The 20,142-nt window shown below is 26.1% G+C and overlaps 1 protein-coding gene across 11 annotated transcripts in view; it reads left to right on the top strand.

Annotated features, from left to right (window-relative positions):
* The window catches only part of LOC129920663 (plasma membrane calcium-transporting ATPase 3), a 147,318-nt gene that overhangs the window by 116,083 nt on the left and 11,093 nt on the right, over positions 1-20,142 (top strand). For 7 of the 11 annotated variants that reach the window (XM_056002108.1, XM_056002110.1, XM_056002111.1 and 4 more), the window contains one exon: positions 7,942-8,356. The exons of the other annotated variants lie outside the window; for them this stretch is intronic. In XM_056002108.1, coding sequence (XP_055858083.1) covers positions 7,942-8,331 — 390 coding nt within the window. In that variant the 3' untranslated portion in view covers positions 8,332-8,356. Of the gene's footprint in view, positions 1-7,941; positions 8,357-20,142 lie in introns of those variants that run through there. 11 annotated transcript variants of the gene reach the window in all.

Here is a 20,142-nt window from a genome sequence, read left to right as displayed (position 1 = left end):
TTTATCTATATTTTCTTAAATACACAAGAATAAGTTTAAAAAAAAAAAGTTTATTTTTTATTTTTTAATTTAACTAAAATTTAAATAAAATAATTTTATAATTTATTGATAGCAATTAATGTATATCAGAAAATAACAATTTTATATGTTTATTTTTTGTTTTTGTTATTAAGTGAGAATATGATATACATACATAGCATATGTATTTGTATCACCTAGTTCGTAGTTTTTTTTTTTTTTTTATTTTTTATAACATTTAGTGAAAACTTATGTTGTCTCGATATTTTTTTTTTTGGTCTGTTATTTATATGAACCTTTTGGAAATAGATATATCCAAGCGTGTGTGCTAACCCTTAATGTTTATAAAAAGAAAACAATTGCCTTGCTAGATTTATTTGATTAATTTTTGAATCCCTTCGAGTATATTTATGTGCTTTGTAAGAAAAAAAAAATTAAGTAAAAAACATCTTTTTTCCTTTCCTCGCGTTAAACACTCCATCCACCAATAAATTGAAAAAAAAAAAAAACGGACACTCCTTGTGATTTAACAATTTTTTTTTTTAACAAAAAGTAACAAACATTTTTTATAGGCTTTGAATATTTGTCTTAGAAATGATAAAATACATACATTTGTGGTGTTTGGTATAACCATTGTAACCGAAAAAATAGGAATTTTTAATTTAACGCTTTTATTAAATAATTCAATATTCAGTTTTCATAGTTAAAAATAGTGAAAATATAGGCAAAATAGTATCAAAGAAGAGTAGTCTTTTAATGACTTTTTTTAATGCAGTTATGATGTTTAATACCAAACACCACAGATATGCAAAAAAAAGGACTGGCATTTGGTTTAATTTTATTTGTTTGTTATTACAGAAGATTTGTTTGAATTAATTTATTATTTTTTTTTTTAAATTAATTTTTCTGATTTGTCTCTAATAATAGCATTTTATTTTCTATATTTTACAAAATAACTTGAAAATTATTGTATTTAGATATTGTGCATTTTTTTAAAATTAAGTTTGTTGTTATTTATGTTACCACTAAAATCTAAATAAAAATACATAATTAAATCAGTACCTACAAAAAAGAAACAACAAAATTTAAACAGAAATTATAATCATAAAAACTTTCACTCATTCTCATATTTCGTTGAATTTTTATCTTTAAACTGAACAAAAATTTATTTCATTATAGATTTATTTTTGCTTTGTTCATAAAAAAAAACATAAATAAAATTTTCAGTTCATTTATAAATAATTTTGTATCTTAGAGTTGGTAGAAACTTTATTTTATTTTTTTTTTTTTTTTTAATTAATTTTAACATTTATGAATTCTCTGATCCTTGCTCTAGAAAAAAATATTTATATATAAATATCTCTTTCTGTATTCATCATTTGCTCATATAAATTATTTTTTTTTTTTTAAAGAGTTATATTTAAATTGATTTTTTTCTCATCACATTATCAACATTAAAATTAAAATTTAAACGCTCATATGTCTACATAAATATAATGTATATTTATGCAGAAAAATTATCTGGAAGTCTTTTTCTCTCTCTCTCTCTCTCTCTCGCTCTCCTTATCTCTTTGTTTGTCTTTTTCTCAATATTTCATTTTCGTCGCTCTGTTATATCTTATAATTGTTATAGTCTGTTAAATTAAATATAGTTTGAATTTTGTGTGAAGGCATACTCGTTTTGTGTCGAACTATCTTTCTCTTTTTCTATTGATTCTTAGAGTAGAGGCAGTTTATTTAAAAATATAGTTTTTTTTTTTTATATATATTTATCGTGCCTCTTATGCCAGATGAATGAATCTGCAAATTAATAAAAAGTAAAAAAAAATAATTTCGTAAACCAACTTTTGTAAATTTCCAATTTTGAATATTCATGCTTCTGGCGCAAGACGAGGAGGATATAAAAATGTTGTAAAACAAATGAACGTGTTTTGTTTTTAAGGAGTAAGGAGTACGGCGCACGGCGGCAATTACCAGACAGTTATTTGTTTCAGTATTTGTGGAAAATCTTATTCTATCAATTCAATCGTCTGAAGGAAATATTTTCAAGTCTTTTCACATTCAAACAAAGAGTTTTCAATGAGAAAATTATCTTTTTCTTTGTTCTTTTTTCTTGGGCTTTTCCATTGTAACGGGTGCGACACAGTTACTTCCTTTTCATCAAAATGAAAATTTTTTTTTAGTAAAAATATTCAAATATACATTTGTTAATGTAGTTTTCAAATTACATTTTGTCAATCTGTCTTGAAACGCATAATTTTCTTAGATTAGGTGTTACGGGTGTGATTTTGGAAAATTGATTCAATCTACACTCCTGCTCAAAATTAACGCACACTTTTTTCTTCTTTAGTCATACCCCCCCATCTTATTTAAAATGGATTTTAAATTATTTGTTGTATTTTTTTGTGTTTGGTTATTATTAAGCAAGTCAGAAAAATGCTAAACTGCAACAGTATTATCAACCAAAAAAAAGATGAACCAAATGTAGCAATTTAAGTTCTGAAAACTGATATTAAAATAATTTTTGTTTTTTAAGAAAAAAAATTTTTAAAAATGGAAGCACGTGACAGTTCTTTCCAATAATTTTATTCAATACTTGGCATTGTCTCCTCTAGCGCTTATGACAACTTGGAGTCATCTATTCATTCCACGAATTAACATTTGAAGGTTTTATTGTAACTTTTCTTTCACTCCAATTTTCTGTGGATCAAGAATGCTTGGAGGTGGATTTCGGCCGCAAATGCACTTTTTTCAACATTTCCTAGACATGTTCTATTGAATTCAAATCCGAATATCTGTGTGGTCAATTCAAGGGTGGCATATTTTAATCTTGAAGATATTTTCAAACCACTCTAGCATGCATTATCGTGCATCAGACTGAACTGTGGACCAAATCTAGGGGTGATTGGAACCGCATGGTGTTCGAGGATATCAGTCAAGTATTTTTGGGTATTTAAAGTAGGTCTAGGAGAGCTCACTAACTCCGTAGGTGTTGTAAAGCAGAGTTTACTTCATGAAAATTTATGACTCATCTCTAAAAGGTTAGCGGGTTGACAGATAGACTTCAGCATATCTCTCCAAATCTTCCCCACAAACATTTTACTCCATACCTTCAATTTAAGATCACTCCTGTCTTATTTGAGAAAATAACCACGATACTGTGAGACAAAGTAATAGTAGGAATTTTCTGTAAAATAAATATGATGTGCGTTAAATTTGAGCAGGAGTGTAGTTCGGTGACTTAGAAGTCATTATCTAGATTTTTGAATGACAAAGTCGCAGATATCTTATTCAATATGAAAATAGATTGTCGACTATCAACTCATAGTTGATAAATACTTAAATTTGGTGTTTTAAAATCTAATTTAGTGAAAAACTGGTAATTTTTTTTAATGGAATTTTTCAATTACATTTCAAATAAAAAAGTTGACATCATCCTTTGTTTTCAAATTTTTTGCAAATTAGATATTAAGAGATCGAAATTCATTTTTTATCAACTATCAATTGATAGTTGACAATCGTTATAGGGGTGATAGTATTTTCATAAAAACCAAAAAGCCATTGGCCATGTTTAATAGTACTACGGAATAATAATGAAAATACGTTTTGTCGTAATTTCTTTACTTCATCAGCGGTTTATTCTAATATTTAAAAAAATTATCTTTACAGTAGTTTCATATACAAACTTATTGTATTCTGTAATTAATTGAAATTTTAACATTTTTGAAAAATATTTAGTGGAAAACTATGTTTTTTGGTTCAGTCAGAAAACTATTAAATAAATTAAAAATCCACCCCTTTTTTTAAGTCTCCTTACTTAGACACACCATCAATACCAAAGATTGAAAAGATGTGTTTCCAAGTCCGCGTTGCCGTCCGTTGTAGTCGTACATCTGTACATTGACCGTATCTCGTATAATACTCCTTTGCGTTTTAAATATGTTTTGCAACAAATTTTTTAATTAACTTGGCATAACTAGATTAGATTTGTTATTCTGGTTAAGAGATATAATGATGTGATAGTTTCTTTGGAAAATTTTCGACTGCGAATTTGAAAATAAAAAAAAAAGTATAATTACAAAACTGATAAATACCTACTCGCCAAGAAAACGGGGCTTTTCTTTTTTAGTTCAAAAGAAAGCTCTGAACATTCTCTGAACTGAACGTGTTCTGAGCGCTCTAAATTAATATTGAAACAGAACAAACTGTCACTAAATGACATTTTGTCAATTGGTACTTGTCAAACCCAACAAAGGAAAAAAAATATCATGTTTTAATCATTAAAAATAACATAATTTGAAGTAATTTATTATTAAAACTTACCAACTGCGCCCAGCCGCCATTTTAATTTTGGTAGTGCATTTTTTTTTTTCCATTGACGTAAAGCGTTCAGGTTTCACTAAGTTCGTTCTATTTTTTCCGAGATCGTATTTCGTGCTCTGAACAAGCTCTAAACGATTTCTAGACAATAAAGATACACAAATTTTGAGGCTCTGAACAAAAAAGACAGTTCAGATTCTGTTCAGAACTAAAAAAGAAAAACCCCTACAAAAAAAAAAACAATTTTTCGACTTAAGATTGTAAAATTTAAAAAAAAGGAAAAAAGGCCTGAAATTCGATTGGCGATTAGAATAAAATAAAAATGTTAAATATAACAACATTTTATGCAATGAAAGACCTTTATAAGGGATTCATTTCTAACAACATGCTACGTTCTGGTGTAGTTTTTTTTTTAAGAAGAAGAAGAATTCAATTTTAGAAAAACTTTTGGGTTATTTCGTTTATATTAAAAAAAAATAAAAAAGTTAATTTTGAAAACAATATTTCAAAAACTAAAGCGAAATTAAAAAATCGACTCAAATTTGATAAATTAATTAATAGAGCAACTCCCTTTCTTTCCATGGTAGCCTCAGATTATTCGTAATGGTTAAATTATATTCTAAACTAAATAAATTGAAATATAAAATTCTTTTTTTCAGAAACATTAATTTACCATAAGGTTTAATTAAAAAGTCATTGATAATTTCTCATACAAAAATGACGCTTTCCTACCCTTCCCCCCTCCATACTGATCTTATTTTTGTGACAAGCCTCCTCCAAAATGGAATCTAAGAGGCTTAAACTATCTAAAAGAAGTTCAACTTAATTTTTGTATATTTAGAATACTGAGTTTAATTACGTTGTTGGAGAAGAATCAGTCCTTAAATTGTTTCTTAATTCATTTAAGTTTTGAAAAAAATCTTTTTAAAAAAACTAGAACGGCGAGGTTGACAAAAAATCAAAAAAAAAAAATGTTTATTTTATTTTTAAGTATTTTTCAACTCATTGCGTCTTAAGTCTTTGTCCAGCTTTTTCAGCCAATTAAAAAAAAAAAAAAAAAAAAACACCATACAAAAATATAACACGCATTTATATATTATATATCTCCTTTTAAATATATGGGTTTTGGTTATTTTATAAATTTCATGGATATTCATTTTGTAATCATAAAATAAAAAATAGATACATAAAAATGTCTTTTTTTTTTTTTTCTTTTGGTAAGTCTTGAATTAGAAAAAAAAAAACATTCGTTAAAATTAAGATAAAAGAAAAATGCAACAAATTCGATAAGAAAAAAAGAAATATTTTTTTTTTATATATATATTTTTAAGTAAATTTTTAACTTGAACTTAAGTTATTGTGAACAAAATTATATACAAAAAAAAACTTTATATTTAATATAAAAAAAAAAATCAAGAAAACAAAAAAAAAAAAATTACATAATAAAAAATAATGGAATTCTGGTATGTTAAATATAAAACTTTTTTTTTTTTTTAATTTATTCTTTTGAATTTTCAAAAAACGAATATTTTGAGTTGTTTGTGCATTTTTGAGTGTGTTTTTCAAGTTTAATTTATTATATTAATTAACATTAAAAATTCATTTCATTTGAGTTTTTGTTTTTTTTTTCTTTAATTTTGTATTATGGTTTTTGCTTTAGATGTTTAATATATATTTAATATGTTGTTAACACAAAAACAGTGCTTATAATTTTCGCTTATCTTTGCTGCCTTGCTTATATTATTATAATGGAACATTTTCATACTACAAAACTTTCCCTTATTACAATGTTTATATAGTCAAAAAAAAAATTATATAAAATTGTTGATTGTAATTTTATATAAATTTTTTTTCTTACTATCTTGTTTTATTTTTTCATATACTTTTCTTTCTAGTATATGAAACTATATTTTAGCTCTTGAGTCCTTCAGAAGCAAAAACGAAATGACCCAATGCTAAAAAAAAAAGATAAAACTAAAATAAATGTTACAAAAATCAGTCGACGACAATTTTTCAAAAGTTATGTGTCTCCCATTTAACAGTTTTAACTCAATTAATCATGCACAACTGATCAAATGACAGTTCATCATAAGGAACAAATTTATTAATCAAGAGTAACAAATTATAAAAATAAAAATAATAAAACTAGTAGTCATCAAAAAATGTCCTTTCCTAAACTTCTTCAAATCGAACCTTGTGATGAATTTTCTCCTGATAAATGTTGGCTTGATCCGCCGTTTCACTCAAATTGAGTATTTTAAAGCATAGAATTGCGTATTACTCATTTGGAAAGCCCTAAGTTTGTTTAAAAACAATCAGAAACTGGGTCAGTTCTTTTTTGTTTTATCGGCTCAAAAAAAAATTCGAGAGCTATTTATATATAAAAAAAAATGAGACGCATAATTATTTTTAACAACATTTGCAATTTAGTCAAAAATGTACCTCTTTAACTTTCGAAATTGGCGTTCCTGAAAACGATTAGACTATCGAAATACCGGCTAGAAGGATAATTCTCATTACTGTTATGAAATTTTCTTGATCAGTGTTGTTATTTGTTCTACACCAAAAATATGTAAATATTTAAACACAATCTCTGATGTATATTACAATAAAACTACATACTTCAAGTTTCCCCTAATGTGTGCGTGTGTGTCTCTCTCTCTCTATATATATATATATTTATATATATCATTGTGGATTAATTTTTTTTATTTTCTTTTTTTTTAGTTAGGAATTATTTGTGTATGTTTTATTTCATATTTTTTATTTCCACAAAATTTAATGTCCCTTTCAATTTTTTTCAAAAAAAAAAAAAAGCTCTCGTTTCTGTACAGACAATTAAAATAAAAACACACAAAAATGTTTTACAAAAGTCAAACTAAATATTGTTTAACATATAAATGTATCTAACAGAAAATACTTCATTTTCTGTGAGTTTCAAATGGGTGTGAATATAATCAAACATACCTACCTACCTTCCCTTAGCTTATGTTATGTTAATTTAAGAGCCTTGATGAATCGTTACTTTTTCTTTTTTTAAGTGTTGCTCAAATTTTTCGACAAGTCGATATTTTGAACACATTTCTGAATTTAATTTTGGTGCTTTTTTTTTTGTAATTTTGTTTTCAACAAATTCTTTCAACATAAAAACTAGATTTACAATTCTTGCTCGCTTGCCCCTTAACTCCAACCCCAACCCCCCGAAGAAAACATCAACACACTTACAAGTTTAGTGATACCCCCACCATGGCTGTTAATCGCTAAAACGCATCCAAAAAGATTTTGCATTGTTTTTTATTCCAAAAAAAAAAAAAAAAAAATCTATTTATAAAGTTTAAACCAGCTAAACTGATCTAGCAGCCAGCTTCGTTTTAAATATTATTATATATATATTTTATATAATATTGATTTTTGTTTTTTTTTTTTTTTTATTATAGTGCAAAAAAACATTTTTGATTTTTTTTAACTGTAACAAAATTGCTTATTTAAACACAACCAAAAAAAAAAAAAATGCCTTTATTTTTTTTTTTTAACTTAATGATTTTGTTTTGTTACTTTTTTGTGTTTTTTTGTTTGTTTGTTGTCTAATTTTGTATGTTTCAGTTACGCGTTATTCGTGCATTTCGATCAACATTGGAAGATCTAACAGAACGTCGTTCTGTGCATAGTTTGCACAGTCTACGTAGTCCACGAACAGGAGTTACAGCTGGTGGATATCAACTAGTTCAATCACCTGGATCGGCTAATTTTTATAATGCCGCATTGATGCAAACTGGACGCAGTGGTAATACCTTACAACCGGCACCCCAGCATTCACCGGCAGCACAAAATCTAGCTACCACACCAACGACATCGGCTATTTTATCTGAAATATCATTTATCGATGAAGATCCACAACAATTGAATAAAAATGGTGGTAATAATAATACAAATAATAGTAGTAGCAACGCGCGAAATAGATCAGAAAGTCCACAAAGAGAGACAAGAATGTAAAGCTATTAATATTTTTTCTTATTCAATTTTTTTTTTTTTTTTTTTTTAATTTTATTATGAACAAAAAACGATCTACTGACGTGGGTAAAAAAAAAAAAATTATCAACATGAAACCTCTTACTAACACATTGTTACTGTTTTTTTTTTTTTTTTTCTTATAATCACGAAGAACTACTAATCACAAACTAGCTTTATTGAAATTCCGTCTTTAAGAAATCTTGAACATCGAGATCCATAATTTTCCAAGACTTATCTTATTTTTTGTTTATGTTTTTTTTTTTTTTTTTTTTAAGTTTATAATACGACGAGGGCAAGTTTTCTTTGTTTTTGTTTAATTATTTTCAAAAGAATTTAAAGCATTTTAATTTTATCTACTAATTTATATATTTTTTTAATTTTTGAGAATTTAGAATAATAAAAATCATGTAGCATTAAATTGACACGCTATTCAGAAATTTTCAAGGTATTAACAAAAATTTTACAATTACACAAAATTGCCAAATGCATTTTCTTCCGAAACTCAAAAAAAAAATAGTGCTTCTATATATAAAAAAAATGAAGTTTGGGATATTTTTACGTAAAAAAAGTCCAATTAATATACATACATTTGACCCAAATTGTCTGTGTAATATGTCTGCATACAATTTTTAACGTAAAAAAGACTCTTGCATTTAATTTTTTTTTTTGCATTTACATTTTTGTAACCATACATCTGAATTAAAAAAAAATATATTTTGAGTTAACAAACTTTGTAACTCTCCCTTCTTCTAATCTTCTCTTTTTGAGCTTTTCAAAAAGATATTGAAAAATAAATAAAAAAAATTAAACTTTAAATCGAACTGCAGGTTTCTCGTGCAAAAAGCATTCTAAAAATAAATAATCATTTAATTAAAACACTGCCAAAAAATATTGTTCTTATAGTTCCCTTTTTTTTTTTTATTTGTTATAAATTTTTGTTTTAATTAATACAGAAGTCTCAATAAAATTTAGAAAGAACATAATCGTCCTCCTCAGACCGAAAGCGTGAATGGGAAAAAATTGCAAATTTGATAGGAAGCAAAGTTAAAAAAAATTCATTTGCACATTCATGGTTATGGCTTCAGGAGGACGATATAACTTTGAATTTTTAGAAAAGTCCACATTAAGACTTGAGTTTTTTTTTTTAATAGTAGTATAATTTAGCTTGAACTTCCTTTTTGTCTCTTTACATTTTTGATTCCCAAAAATAAAATAATACTAAAACAACGCATTTTGCTGCTACAGACTCTTCCTTCCATGAAAAGAAGCAAATTTTTAAAATAATTAATCTTCATATACCTAATGTATATGAACAAAAAAAAAAAAAACTAAAAACAAAAAAAAACATAATCGAGCTTACTTTAACAAGCACAAGTATTATATATCAAAAAAAAAAAAATATTTAAAAAAAAAAACGTGTATTTGTTCCATTTGTACTTACAATGTAAAAGAAAATAACTTAAATCAACAAACGAACTAATTTTATGTTACTTACTATTTTTTAAATAAATATTATACATTTACTTGTATGATGCATGTATAAATCATTTATACCTCTTCTTTAATTTTCTTGCAAAAAAAAAAAAGTATATATAATAAATAAGACATGAAAATACTGATATTCGAATTTATATCTGTAAAAAATTAATGTATTTATGTATTGCAACAAAAACAAGAAAATCCGTCTTTTTTATTTAAAAGGATACATATTATATCAACATAAATTGTTATTTTTACTATATTTAAATAAATAGAAACAACAGTTTATTGACAAAAAAAAAAAATTAATATTATTGTTAAAGTTTTCAATTTATACATATACATATTTTTTTTTTTTCTATTAAAAATTAAATTCTTTAAAATTGCGATTGTTGTGAATCTTCAAATTACTTAATTATTTACCAAATATAATTTTTAACATTTAAATATCAAATAATACAAATTTATATATTTGATATAAATAGAATTAAAATTTGTATTAAAAAAAAAAATAATAATAATAATTAAAAAAGTTAGAGTTATGAGCGAAATTTAATATATTCATCTGACTATTTGTTTTTGTTCTTAATCTTAATGAGTTAAATGTTGTTGAAGAAAACAAAAAAAAAAATAAAATAAATTAATGTAAAACATTTGACATCTTATTATTGTTAATAAAGAAAATAAATACATAGCTAAGTCAGAATAGAAAACAAACAAAGAAGAAAATTATGTTACTTTCTTAAAATTTATTTAGTTTATTTTATTTTTTTTGTTTAACATATTTTATTTTTTTTTTTTTTTTTTTAATTTTTCAATATAATGTTCAAAAAAAAATATATAATAATGTATGTAAATATTAAGATATAGCACTGTTTTATTAACACAACTATAATATTTCATAAATTATTTTTGATTTACTGAATTCTGTCTCTAAATTCTGTATCGAAATTGCTGCATTTTTTATGTTGACTACTATATATTTTTTTTTTTTTTTATTTAAATTTTTTTATTGAATTAACTCTGTCTGAAAAAAATAGTAAGACACACTACTTATTGAAATTATTACGTAAATTCTTTTTCTATATAAAAATGCGTGTTTTTATTTGCCATTATTGTAATGTTGGAGATTTTTTTTTTTTTAGAGTCTGCAATTAATAGGTACAAAAAATGGTGGTTATGAATTGATTTGATATTCATCTAGTAGAATTAGGAGGGGTTTAGATTTCAACGAATATCAATTTAACATTACGAATCTCTATCTCCCATCATAATAATCCCTCAAAACAAATATATGCATATGGAAACTGCTGGAACTATGTTTTATTTAATTAAGTTTTATTTTAATTTTATTTTTTTAAATTAAAATGCCAACAGAATAAATGTGAATCATAAAAGTTCCCATGCAATAAGAATTATTGAAGGTAACAGATGAGCAAAGTTTCTACTTTTACTTCAAATTTAATAAATTTGTGGGTAAAAAAAATTCAATATTCACCAATAAAAATAATTATTCTTCTATCTTTCGGGTTAAATCTAATTATATTACCACGATAGCTTCATTATGGCTTAAAACACATAAACAAAATACAATTTTTGGATTAAAAAAAAAAAAAATTCACGCCAAAACCGAAATTTGAAAAAAAAAAATGTTTTTAATCATTTAAAAATCTGCAACTCACGGAGTTGTGCTGTGCAGTTTACATGAAGGATAGATAGTAAATATATTAGAAAAGGTAAAGTGAATGGTATGTAATCCGCGATTCATGTGAACAGCAGAATAGGGTTGCTTGTAATAGCTGATAAAATTGACTGTCGCTTTTCTGATAATATAATAATAATCGTAGGTATTCACTCTTCCACAATAAACAACATTTTTGGACGAAATCATATATATAAAAAGACAACACTTAATAAATAATCACGTCGAAAAGAACAAAAATTTCGATTTTGATTGTCCTCAGTGGATATGACTTTATCGCCGACCGGTCGTTTTGACCACCGATATCTTTTTTCGAGTACAAGTACTATGCAAATAACTTAAGTAAACATAAATAACATGCATCTTATATGTTGCTGTCGCTCATTACATGCATACATTTTTAATCACAACGTAATTTTGCTTTAATTATATATTATTGCTATACCCAAATGAATAATATCCAAGACATCTACCTACCTACCTACTAGCAATGGTGCGCGCAACTGCAAGAACTTTGTTCAATATAATGCATTCTGTTGTTTTTTTTTTTTTTTGTTTTGGCTTCTATGTTTTTTTTGTTACTTTTTGGTTTTCATTTTACCATTCCATGAATTCAATTTTCACTCCTGCCGCTTTTGAAAGTTTCAAATTTTGAATTTATTGTGTAATTGTATGGCATAGAAAGGAGTCGTCGTCAGAAGAAAGGACATGTAATCGTCGTCCGTGCCATGTCAAAGATTTTGGCGTATCACCGACGATATAATGATTATAGTATGTTTTGTATAATCACTTTGATTTGAAGTTACGTTTGAAGGACATGTTGGGTTTGAGTATTGTTTTTTTTTTTTTAATTTTTTTAGTTTTTTACAGAAGGAATGTTTGATTGCGCTAGTTGCGTGACGAACGCAAAGGTTTTATTAATTCAAATAACTAATGTCAGGTTTCCAAAAATGTTAAACGCAAATATTTGCAGCGAATATATAATTTCACATGAGTGTATACTTAAAAAAAAAAAAATAGAGACAAGTATCATCATAGGTTTCCTTTTTTGTTTATATCTCTCATATTTGAGAACACGAATCTCAATCAAAACCTTGCATGATGCAAATTAGAAAAAGTGTAAATATTTATCTAAATTAAAATGCGCGAACAGTTTCTCTGACTGCAAATGACCGCATGCAAACAAAGCAACTATGCAATTATGAATTAATTAAGTTACTACTAGTACAAAATGTGAAATTAGTTTACTTACTAAAAACTGTGATTCTTTTCATTCGCACTGGTTCAAAATTAAATTTTCAATCAAATTCGGCGTTATCACGAATTCCATGGAAAATTTGTTACGAATTCTGAACAAAAAAACAAAAAAAGCAATCATAGAATCCCTTCGTAATGCTAATGGATAATTTCATAGTGACATAGGGTGTTTTCATAAACGTCGGAAATCTGCGTTAGTACAATCGTCTTTCTGCTTTGCTGCATTAATGAACACACCAATTCTGCAGAATGTTTGCAGGCCTACGTTGGTACAATTTTCAGCAGTCACTGAGTGTTCATAAACGTCAGAAAAAAAAAATATAAAAAATGAACACAGAATGAGTTTTGTTTAATAAGCAAAAAATATTTACTTTTCAGTTCCCGAAAATATTGTTTTTAATAACACAAAAATTTTATAAACCGTGTCACATTAGGGTGGCTCAAAAAAAAAATACATACTTTCTTCTAAAAAAAAAAGTATAAGAACACCGAGTGGTTCACATTTGGAACAAATTATGTATGGAAAAAATATTTTTAATTAGGGTGTTAAAGAAAGTTTTTTTTTTTTGCGTTTGAAAAAAAATAAATTGCACGACTGGGGTCGCACGTACTTGCTCTTATGCTTAAAGTAACTATAATGTTAAAGCTTTTCATTCAAGAAATTTAAAATTTGATATTTTGAAGAAATTTCATAAGTAGTATAAAAAAATTAAATCTGTTTTTATAATTAATTAAACTCCGTTTTAAATTATCTTAAAAAAAAATAAAAAATATTCCATTTTATTTCTTGTATAAAAAGGTATTTTTAGAAAAAAATTTTCGAAAATTGTAGGAGCCGTTTTTTAAAAAAATAATTTTTTATATATAAAAATTTTTTAACATTTTTCAAAAAAAAAGTTGGTATGCTATTTTGAAGAAATAATTAATTTTCACATAAAAACTAAATTTCAAATTTTTTCATTGATTCGTTTTCAAAAAATTGATTTTTCAAAAAAAAATTTTGAAATATTTTTAAAAAAACCAAAAATGCGTTTTTTGAAAATTTTCTAAAATTTTAATATTATCTTTACTTACACACTTTTGTATAAAAATTTTCATTTAAATCGGGTTAATTTTGTACGAGATATTCAGAAACGAAAAAAACCGTTCTATGACAGGTACCGTTAATAACGGTACAAAAAATATTTTTTTTATTTAAAAAGTTGGCTATTATGTGTAGTACTACACACAAAAATTTTAATCAAAATCGTTAGAGCCGTTTTTGAAAAAAATTAACTTTTCTATTTCCGTTATATGTCAGGTACCGTTAGTTTTGGTCATAAAAAAAAATTTTAATTTCCCCTCTAGGGAATCACCAAAAACTGCTAACTACCAAGTTTGAAGAAAATCACTTCACTCGTTTAGGCTGCAGCTCCAGATAGAGACAGACAGACAGACAGACAGAATTGCCGGACCCACTTTTTTGGCATTCTCCATCATCGTAATGTCATGTAAAATTGTTATCTCGAGTTCGATTTTTTTTACGAATCCTAAACTTGCCCTATAGTACCTATATCGCAAGTAAAAATGATTTTTATGGAAAAAATATTTTTAATTAGGGTGTTCAAGAAAGTTTTTGTTTTTGCGTTTGAAAAAAAAAAAATGATTTTTAGTGCACACAAAGTTTTTTAAGTGCGTTTTTGCTATAGTAATATTAAATTCATGTCAAATTAATTAAATTGAATTTGGTTGAATTCCAAGCGTAAATGTAAAATATACCATTTTTCTTAGCCCCCTAATTCGAAAATACCTACCCCAATTTTACATTATATTTCATAAACCATGCTTTAAAACTTTCTCTGCAGTGAAAATTATTTTTTTTTTTTTCAATAACTTAAAAAAATGTTTTTGAACCACCGTAATGGAAAATTTTTTTTTTTTCTTCGATAATTTGGCCATAATAATATCCACGTTGAATTTTTCGAATTCCACAAGCAACCGTAGAAGATAACATTTTTTAGAGCCACCCTAGTACGAAAAAAATCAATTAAAACTCATTGTATCAAAAAACACAATTTAGAAATTTTCTGCATCATTAAAATTAAATTATTCGAAAAATGAAAAAAAAAAAAATTTTTTGCACCACCCTAATTAATATGTTTGCTTTTCATTTTTTTACAATATTTACATTTATTAACAAAAAAAATTGAATCAAGAGTCAAATGAATTTCTTCGTGAGTTCTGCAGCAGTAAAATTTTGGCTGCGCAATCTGCCCGATGTTGACGACATAATGACGTTAGTCCGATCGCAGATCTGACTTTATGAACACGACTAACGCAGGCCTAAGTTAGGCAGACGTTTATGAAAACACCCATATTTTTTATAAGGAACTGCAAGTATGGAGACATATAAAAGTTGAAAATTAATTGAAATAAATCTTGGCCAACAGCGCAGCATCAAAAATTCTTCTAAACTGATTTTCCTCTTGGAATATGCAGAGAATTTGTTGGCATTCAATAGATTGTAAACAGACGAAAAATAAATAGCAATTAAAAAATCCTAATTTATTCATTATGAAAAAAATTACAATTGTATAAAAAAAAAAGTCTCTTAAACAAGTGTGATTAAAAAAAAAGCTTTTGCAACTAAAATCAAAAATTACTTAGTTAAAGACAACAAATAAATAAACAAGAAAAAAGAATCTGATGATTGGATTGGCATAAGACTGGATGGTAGCACAAGCACTTTCAATTTGTTGTTGTTGTTCAAAGATTACAATACTAGAATTTGTGAGTGTTTTTTTTTTTTTTTTTTTTTTTTTTTTAAGAATTAGTAGCAAATTTTCGATCACTTAAGGTGATACAAAACCTGTAGTTGTTTTTAGGAATTCGGTTAAAGGTTAACTAAATATCAATCGAATTTTGTTTTATTTTTAATTTCTGAAGTAAATACATGAAATTGATCGAAAATAAAATTTGTATTACTTTTGGTATTTTTGTAACGTTATCATTTTTTTGTTTTTGCTTAAAATTTGTCGTCTTTGAATATTTTCACGATTAAAACAGTTTGAGTATAATATTGAAAATTGGGGGAACGAATTCTTTTGATTGATTTAGATAGAGAGAGAGAGAGAGAACTGTTTAAAGTAAACTGTTTAGATTAAATTGATTCTTTTTAATTATAGTATATGAATTATTTAAGAATAGTATACCATTATAATAGAATTTTAAAAATTGATTATGAGAAATTTTATCTACTAAATAACGATACATTCAGGCTAGAAATATCAAAATAAGCATTTTTTTTATCCATATTATTAAAGTAGCCTCACTCAATTTATTATAGCCAAAAAGACAAAGGCACTTGCGAGTGTCGTTTGTCTATCGGTAGACGACTTTTATCGATAGTCGATCTTCGTAAATTACTTTTGGTATTGTGAATCTTTATCGATAAACGAGTTTTGTCAAAAATACATCATCGAAAATTAATTTTGGTGTGGTGAAATTCTATTGTGAACGAAATTTTTCATTTTTTCGTTTACAATTTTGATATCTAGTGGAGTAACTAAAGCTCAAAAATTGGCAATATTAGGAAACCCGGCCGAACAGCTTAGATTTTGATGATCTTTTTTTTCAAACGTCGGTAATTAAAAATACTTTAAAGTCTATAGATTAAAAATTGCCGGTGTTGCCGTTTTGATTTTTTAAATTTAATTGAAGATTTTTGTGAACAAAAACAAATTTTTTTCAAAAATTTTTCTTAAATTTCATAAATTAATTGATGCCAAAAGATTGTCTAGGAAATTCAAGGAAAAAAAATATATGGGAGTGAGGGACAATCTTCCATAGTTCAAGCGATAGATGCAATTTTCTTATTAATTGACTTCAAACACAAACAAAAATATTTGAACACAACGGGAAAACCTACAATATTCAAATATACATTTTTTAAAAGCTAGAAGCTTAGTCATATATGTAAAATTAAAATTAAGTTAATTGAATGAACGGCTTTTGAAAGAATGGTAATTGAACTCAGATTTTTGAAGAAAAAAAAAATTATTGAAAAAATTTTAACATGTCGTTTTTTAAACTTAGTCTTATTATAAAATGCATTTATTTTCAAATTTTTTTGGCCGCATTTATTATGATTTCAAATTATAAAAGGAAATGTCAATATGTATTACAGTTTATGAAAAAAATTAAAAAGTATTTCATTTTCGAAGAACTTTTTTTAATAAAAGTTTTGAAAAAAAATGTAACTTATTTTTTTTTTTAAGTTCAACATCTAAACATAAAATTATTTTTTATTCATTTAATAACCCTTACTGTTGAAAGTAAAAAAGCAAAAATTTAAAGTTCCTATTTACCACAGTCTTTGAGAAAATTAATTATTTCAATGCAAACATTCAGTTTTAATAAAAAAAAAACCATTGAAATTGAAGTAATTTTTCATTTTTTTTTTTTTTTTCAAAAGTGTGATATATTTTACCTTTTTGGCTTCGAAATTCAACTGATAATATTTATATTTTTAAATAAATTCATATTTTATTAGAAAAAGTTTGGAAAAAAGTCATTTTAAATTTTTCTAATAACATTTTTTTTTTAATTCTGAGTTTGAGGACCATTTTTTCAAAAAGTCTTGATTAAATTTAGTGGATTTGAATTTAAGAGATAAGAATGAGCTTCTGGCTTTTTAAAAATGTATTTTAAAATATTATAGGTGTTGCCGTTGTTTTTCAAAATATTTTTTTTTGTGTTTGAGGTGAGAATGTTAGAAAATTGCATTTATCACTTAAACGATAGAAGATTGTCCCTTACTGCCATTTATTTATTTTCCTTAAATTACCTAGAGAATCTTTTGCTATCATTTGTTTTATGAAATTTAAGCAAAAAGAAAAATGGTTTTGTTAAAAAAAAATAATTTTAATTTAAAAAAACAATACGGCAACATCGGCAATTTTAAATCTATAGACTTTTAAGTATTTTTAATTACCTACGTTTGAAAAAAAAAATCGTCAAAATCAGAGCTGTTCGGCCGGGTTCCCTAATAATTTGCTTTAGTTACTCTACTAATCGACTCAAATCAAATTCATAGTTCACAATAACAATTATTTTTGTCGAAAGAGATACATAATACCAAAACAGATATTTATCGATTCGATCGACTTTTGTCGCATCGAATGTTGAACGACACTCGTAATAAGGGCCAAATTCTTTAAAGAAAACACTTTTTTTTTAAATTTGTTTCGGTCATATGCAAAAAACAATGAACTCGAATTCTTTTTTGTTTTGATCGGTAGGGGAGGTTAATGTGAGTATACAATCCAGTTTTCGGGGTTGAAAGCCCCCCATTTGGCCACCATCTTGAAAAAAGGGGTGTAAACTGTTTTTTATCGATATCTTGCGAACCGTAAGTCCCACAAAAAAAATGTCAAAAGCGATTTTGAAGATAATTTATTTCTCTATAATTTTGATTAAGGTACTTTTTTCTGTAAAATTGCAAATAAGAAAGTTATACTTGAAAATAGATGTACATTTTCAAAAAAAATTCTTTGAAGGGCCGTAGCGAACTTACGGTTCGCAAGATATCGATAAGAAACAGTTTACACCCCTTTTTCCAAGATGGCGGCCAAATGGGGGGCTTTGAATCCCGAAAACTGGATTGTATACTCACATTAACCTCCCCTACAGATCAAAACAAAAAAATCTTGTCCTACCCAAAATGCAAGGTTAATGTAACATTTCAATGGACTATTTCAGGACATCTCAAGAAAATGTGAGAAAAGAGTTTAAGTTTATTTTTTTGGTTATGACCGAAACTTAGTTTTTATTTTTGTTTAATCTGATTTACCATACAAACGCTATTAATTCTTCAGGATGCCTTGAGTTTTTTTATTTGATTTTTTTATCGGGTGGAAAATTCTCCTATTCCATACGAATGATGCTTCGTGGTGTAAAAACTCTTTGATTCGTATGAAACCAAGCAAATTTACGTTCCGATCGGTACTTCACTAGAGCGTTTACAGATTTAATTGAACATGCAATCCTAGCTTAAATCTGGCTGATTTAGTAGAAAACTGGAACATCTGTTTTTTTTTTTTTTGTTGCCAAAGAATATGCAATTAGGTTTTAACTTACACTATTCGCTTTGATCAAAAGCTGAGCTGCCTGAAAAGCTGTAGGGGAAAGGTGCGAACAGTGAAACAGTGCAAACAGTGAGACAATCCATTTTTCTCTTTTCTGAAAATAAGCACAGTAACGGTAGTTTGGGTCAAAACGTTTATTTCCCCGTCTGCGTCTTTTAATTTTGTCCCGACTAAATTAAAGCTGTCCATTTTCCTACACCGTAAAATATCACACAAAATCAGGTGAAAGTAGTTCTTGGAGTGTTATAAAAAGAGTGTATAACGCAAAAAAATCTGGTTAGTGGACAGAACTTTTTTTACATATGTATTATATTTATATGTTCTTTCATAAAAAAAATATCATCTAATGAGAATTTCTTCTCGTTTTTTGTAATTTAATACATTTAAGTAAACAGTGAGACATTATTAAAAAGCAAACAGTGAGACATAGATTTTTTAAAAAGCAAACAGTGAGACATATAGATTTTAAAAAAATCTATTATTTTAGCATGACTTACTTCAATATGATTTCGAAGTGTTTTTTCTTTCGTTTTTTTTTTTTTGGGCTTTTTGTTATTTTTATTTGAAAAAATGGGTTAAAGTAACATAAATTAATTAGTTATATACTTGTCAATTACCTAATTATTTGACGTTTTCGTAAATTTTTTTTTCACCTAAGAATGTCTCACTGATCGCACCCCTTGCAAACATTGAGACGTTTTGACTTTTTCTACATTTTAGTCCAATGTGATGCTCTCATTCATTCTTTAACTACAAGTTTTTTTGCAACATTAAGATAAAATGTGTCTTAAACTGTCTTCAAAGTTTTGTTAAGCTATCTTGAAAACATTCTAAGATATACCAATTTAAAAAAAGAGTGTCTCACTGTCCGCACCTCTCCCCTATACAATAATGAGGGAATTTATAGGGGGAAATGTGCATTATAATGTATATTTTTGCCAGGTGTTTGAAATTACATTAGGGATGATGGTTATTGAATTTTTTTTATTTAACACGATATGATTTGGTCACTTTAAAGTTGTTGGCCAATTCTTTTTTCACCCAATATTTTGGTGTGAAATGTATTGTCTGTGTTAAAAACCAAAATGCTATGAATGAATTTAAAAAAAAATTATTTAAGAGGTATATAAATTTTCCTGAGACTGTTTTGCTCCTACTAATTTTTTCAAGCAAATTAAATTTTTTAATTTTTTAATTTGATATCCTATTCTATTGCATAGAAAAAAATTC

The sequence above is a fragment of the Episyrphus balteatus genome, chromosome X (genome assembly GCF_945859705.1).
Source record: "Episyrphus balteatus chromosome X, idEpiBalt1.1, whole genome shotgun sequence".
Taxonomy (NCBI): domain Eukaryota; kingdom Metazoa; phylum Arthropoda; class Insecta; order Diptera; family Syrphidae; genus Episyrphus; species Episyrphus balteatus.
This window is presented reverse-complemented; position numbering and strand designations above follow the sequence as displayed.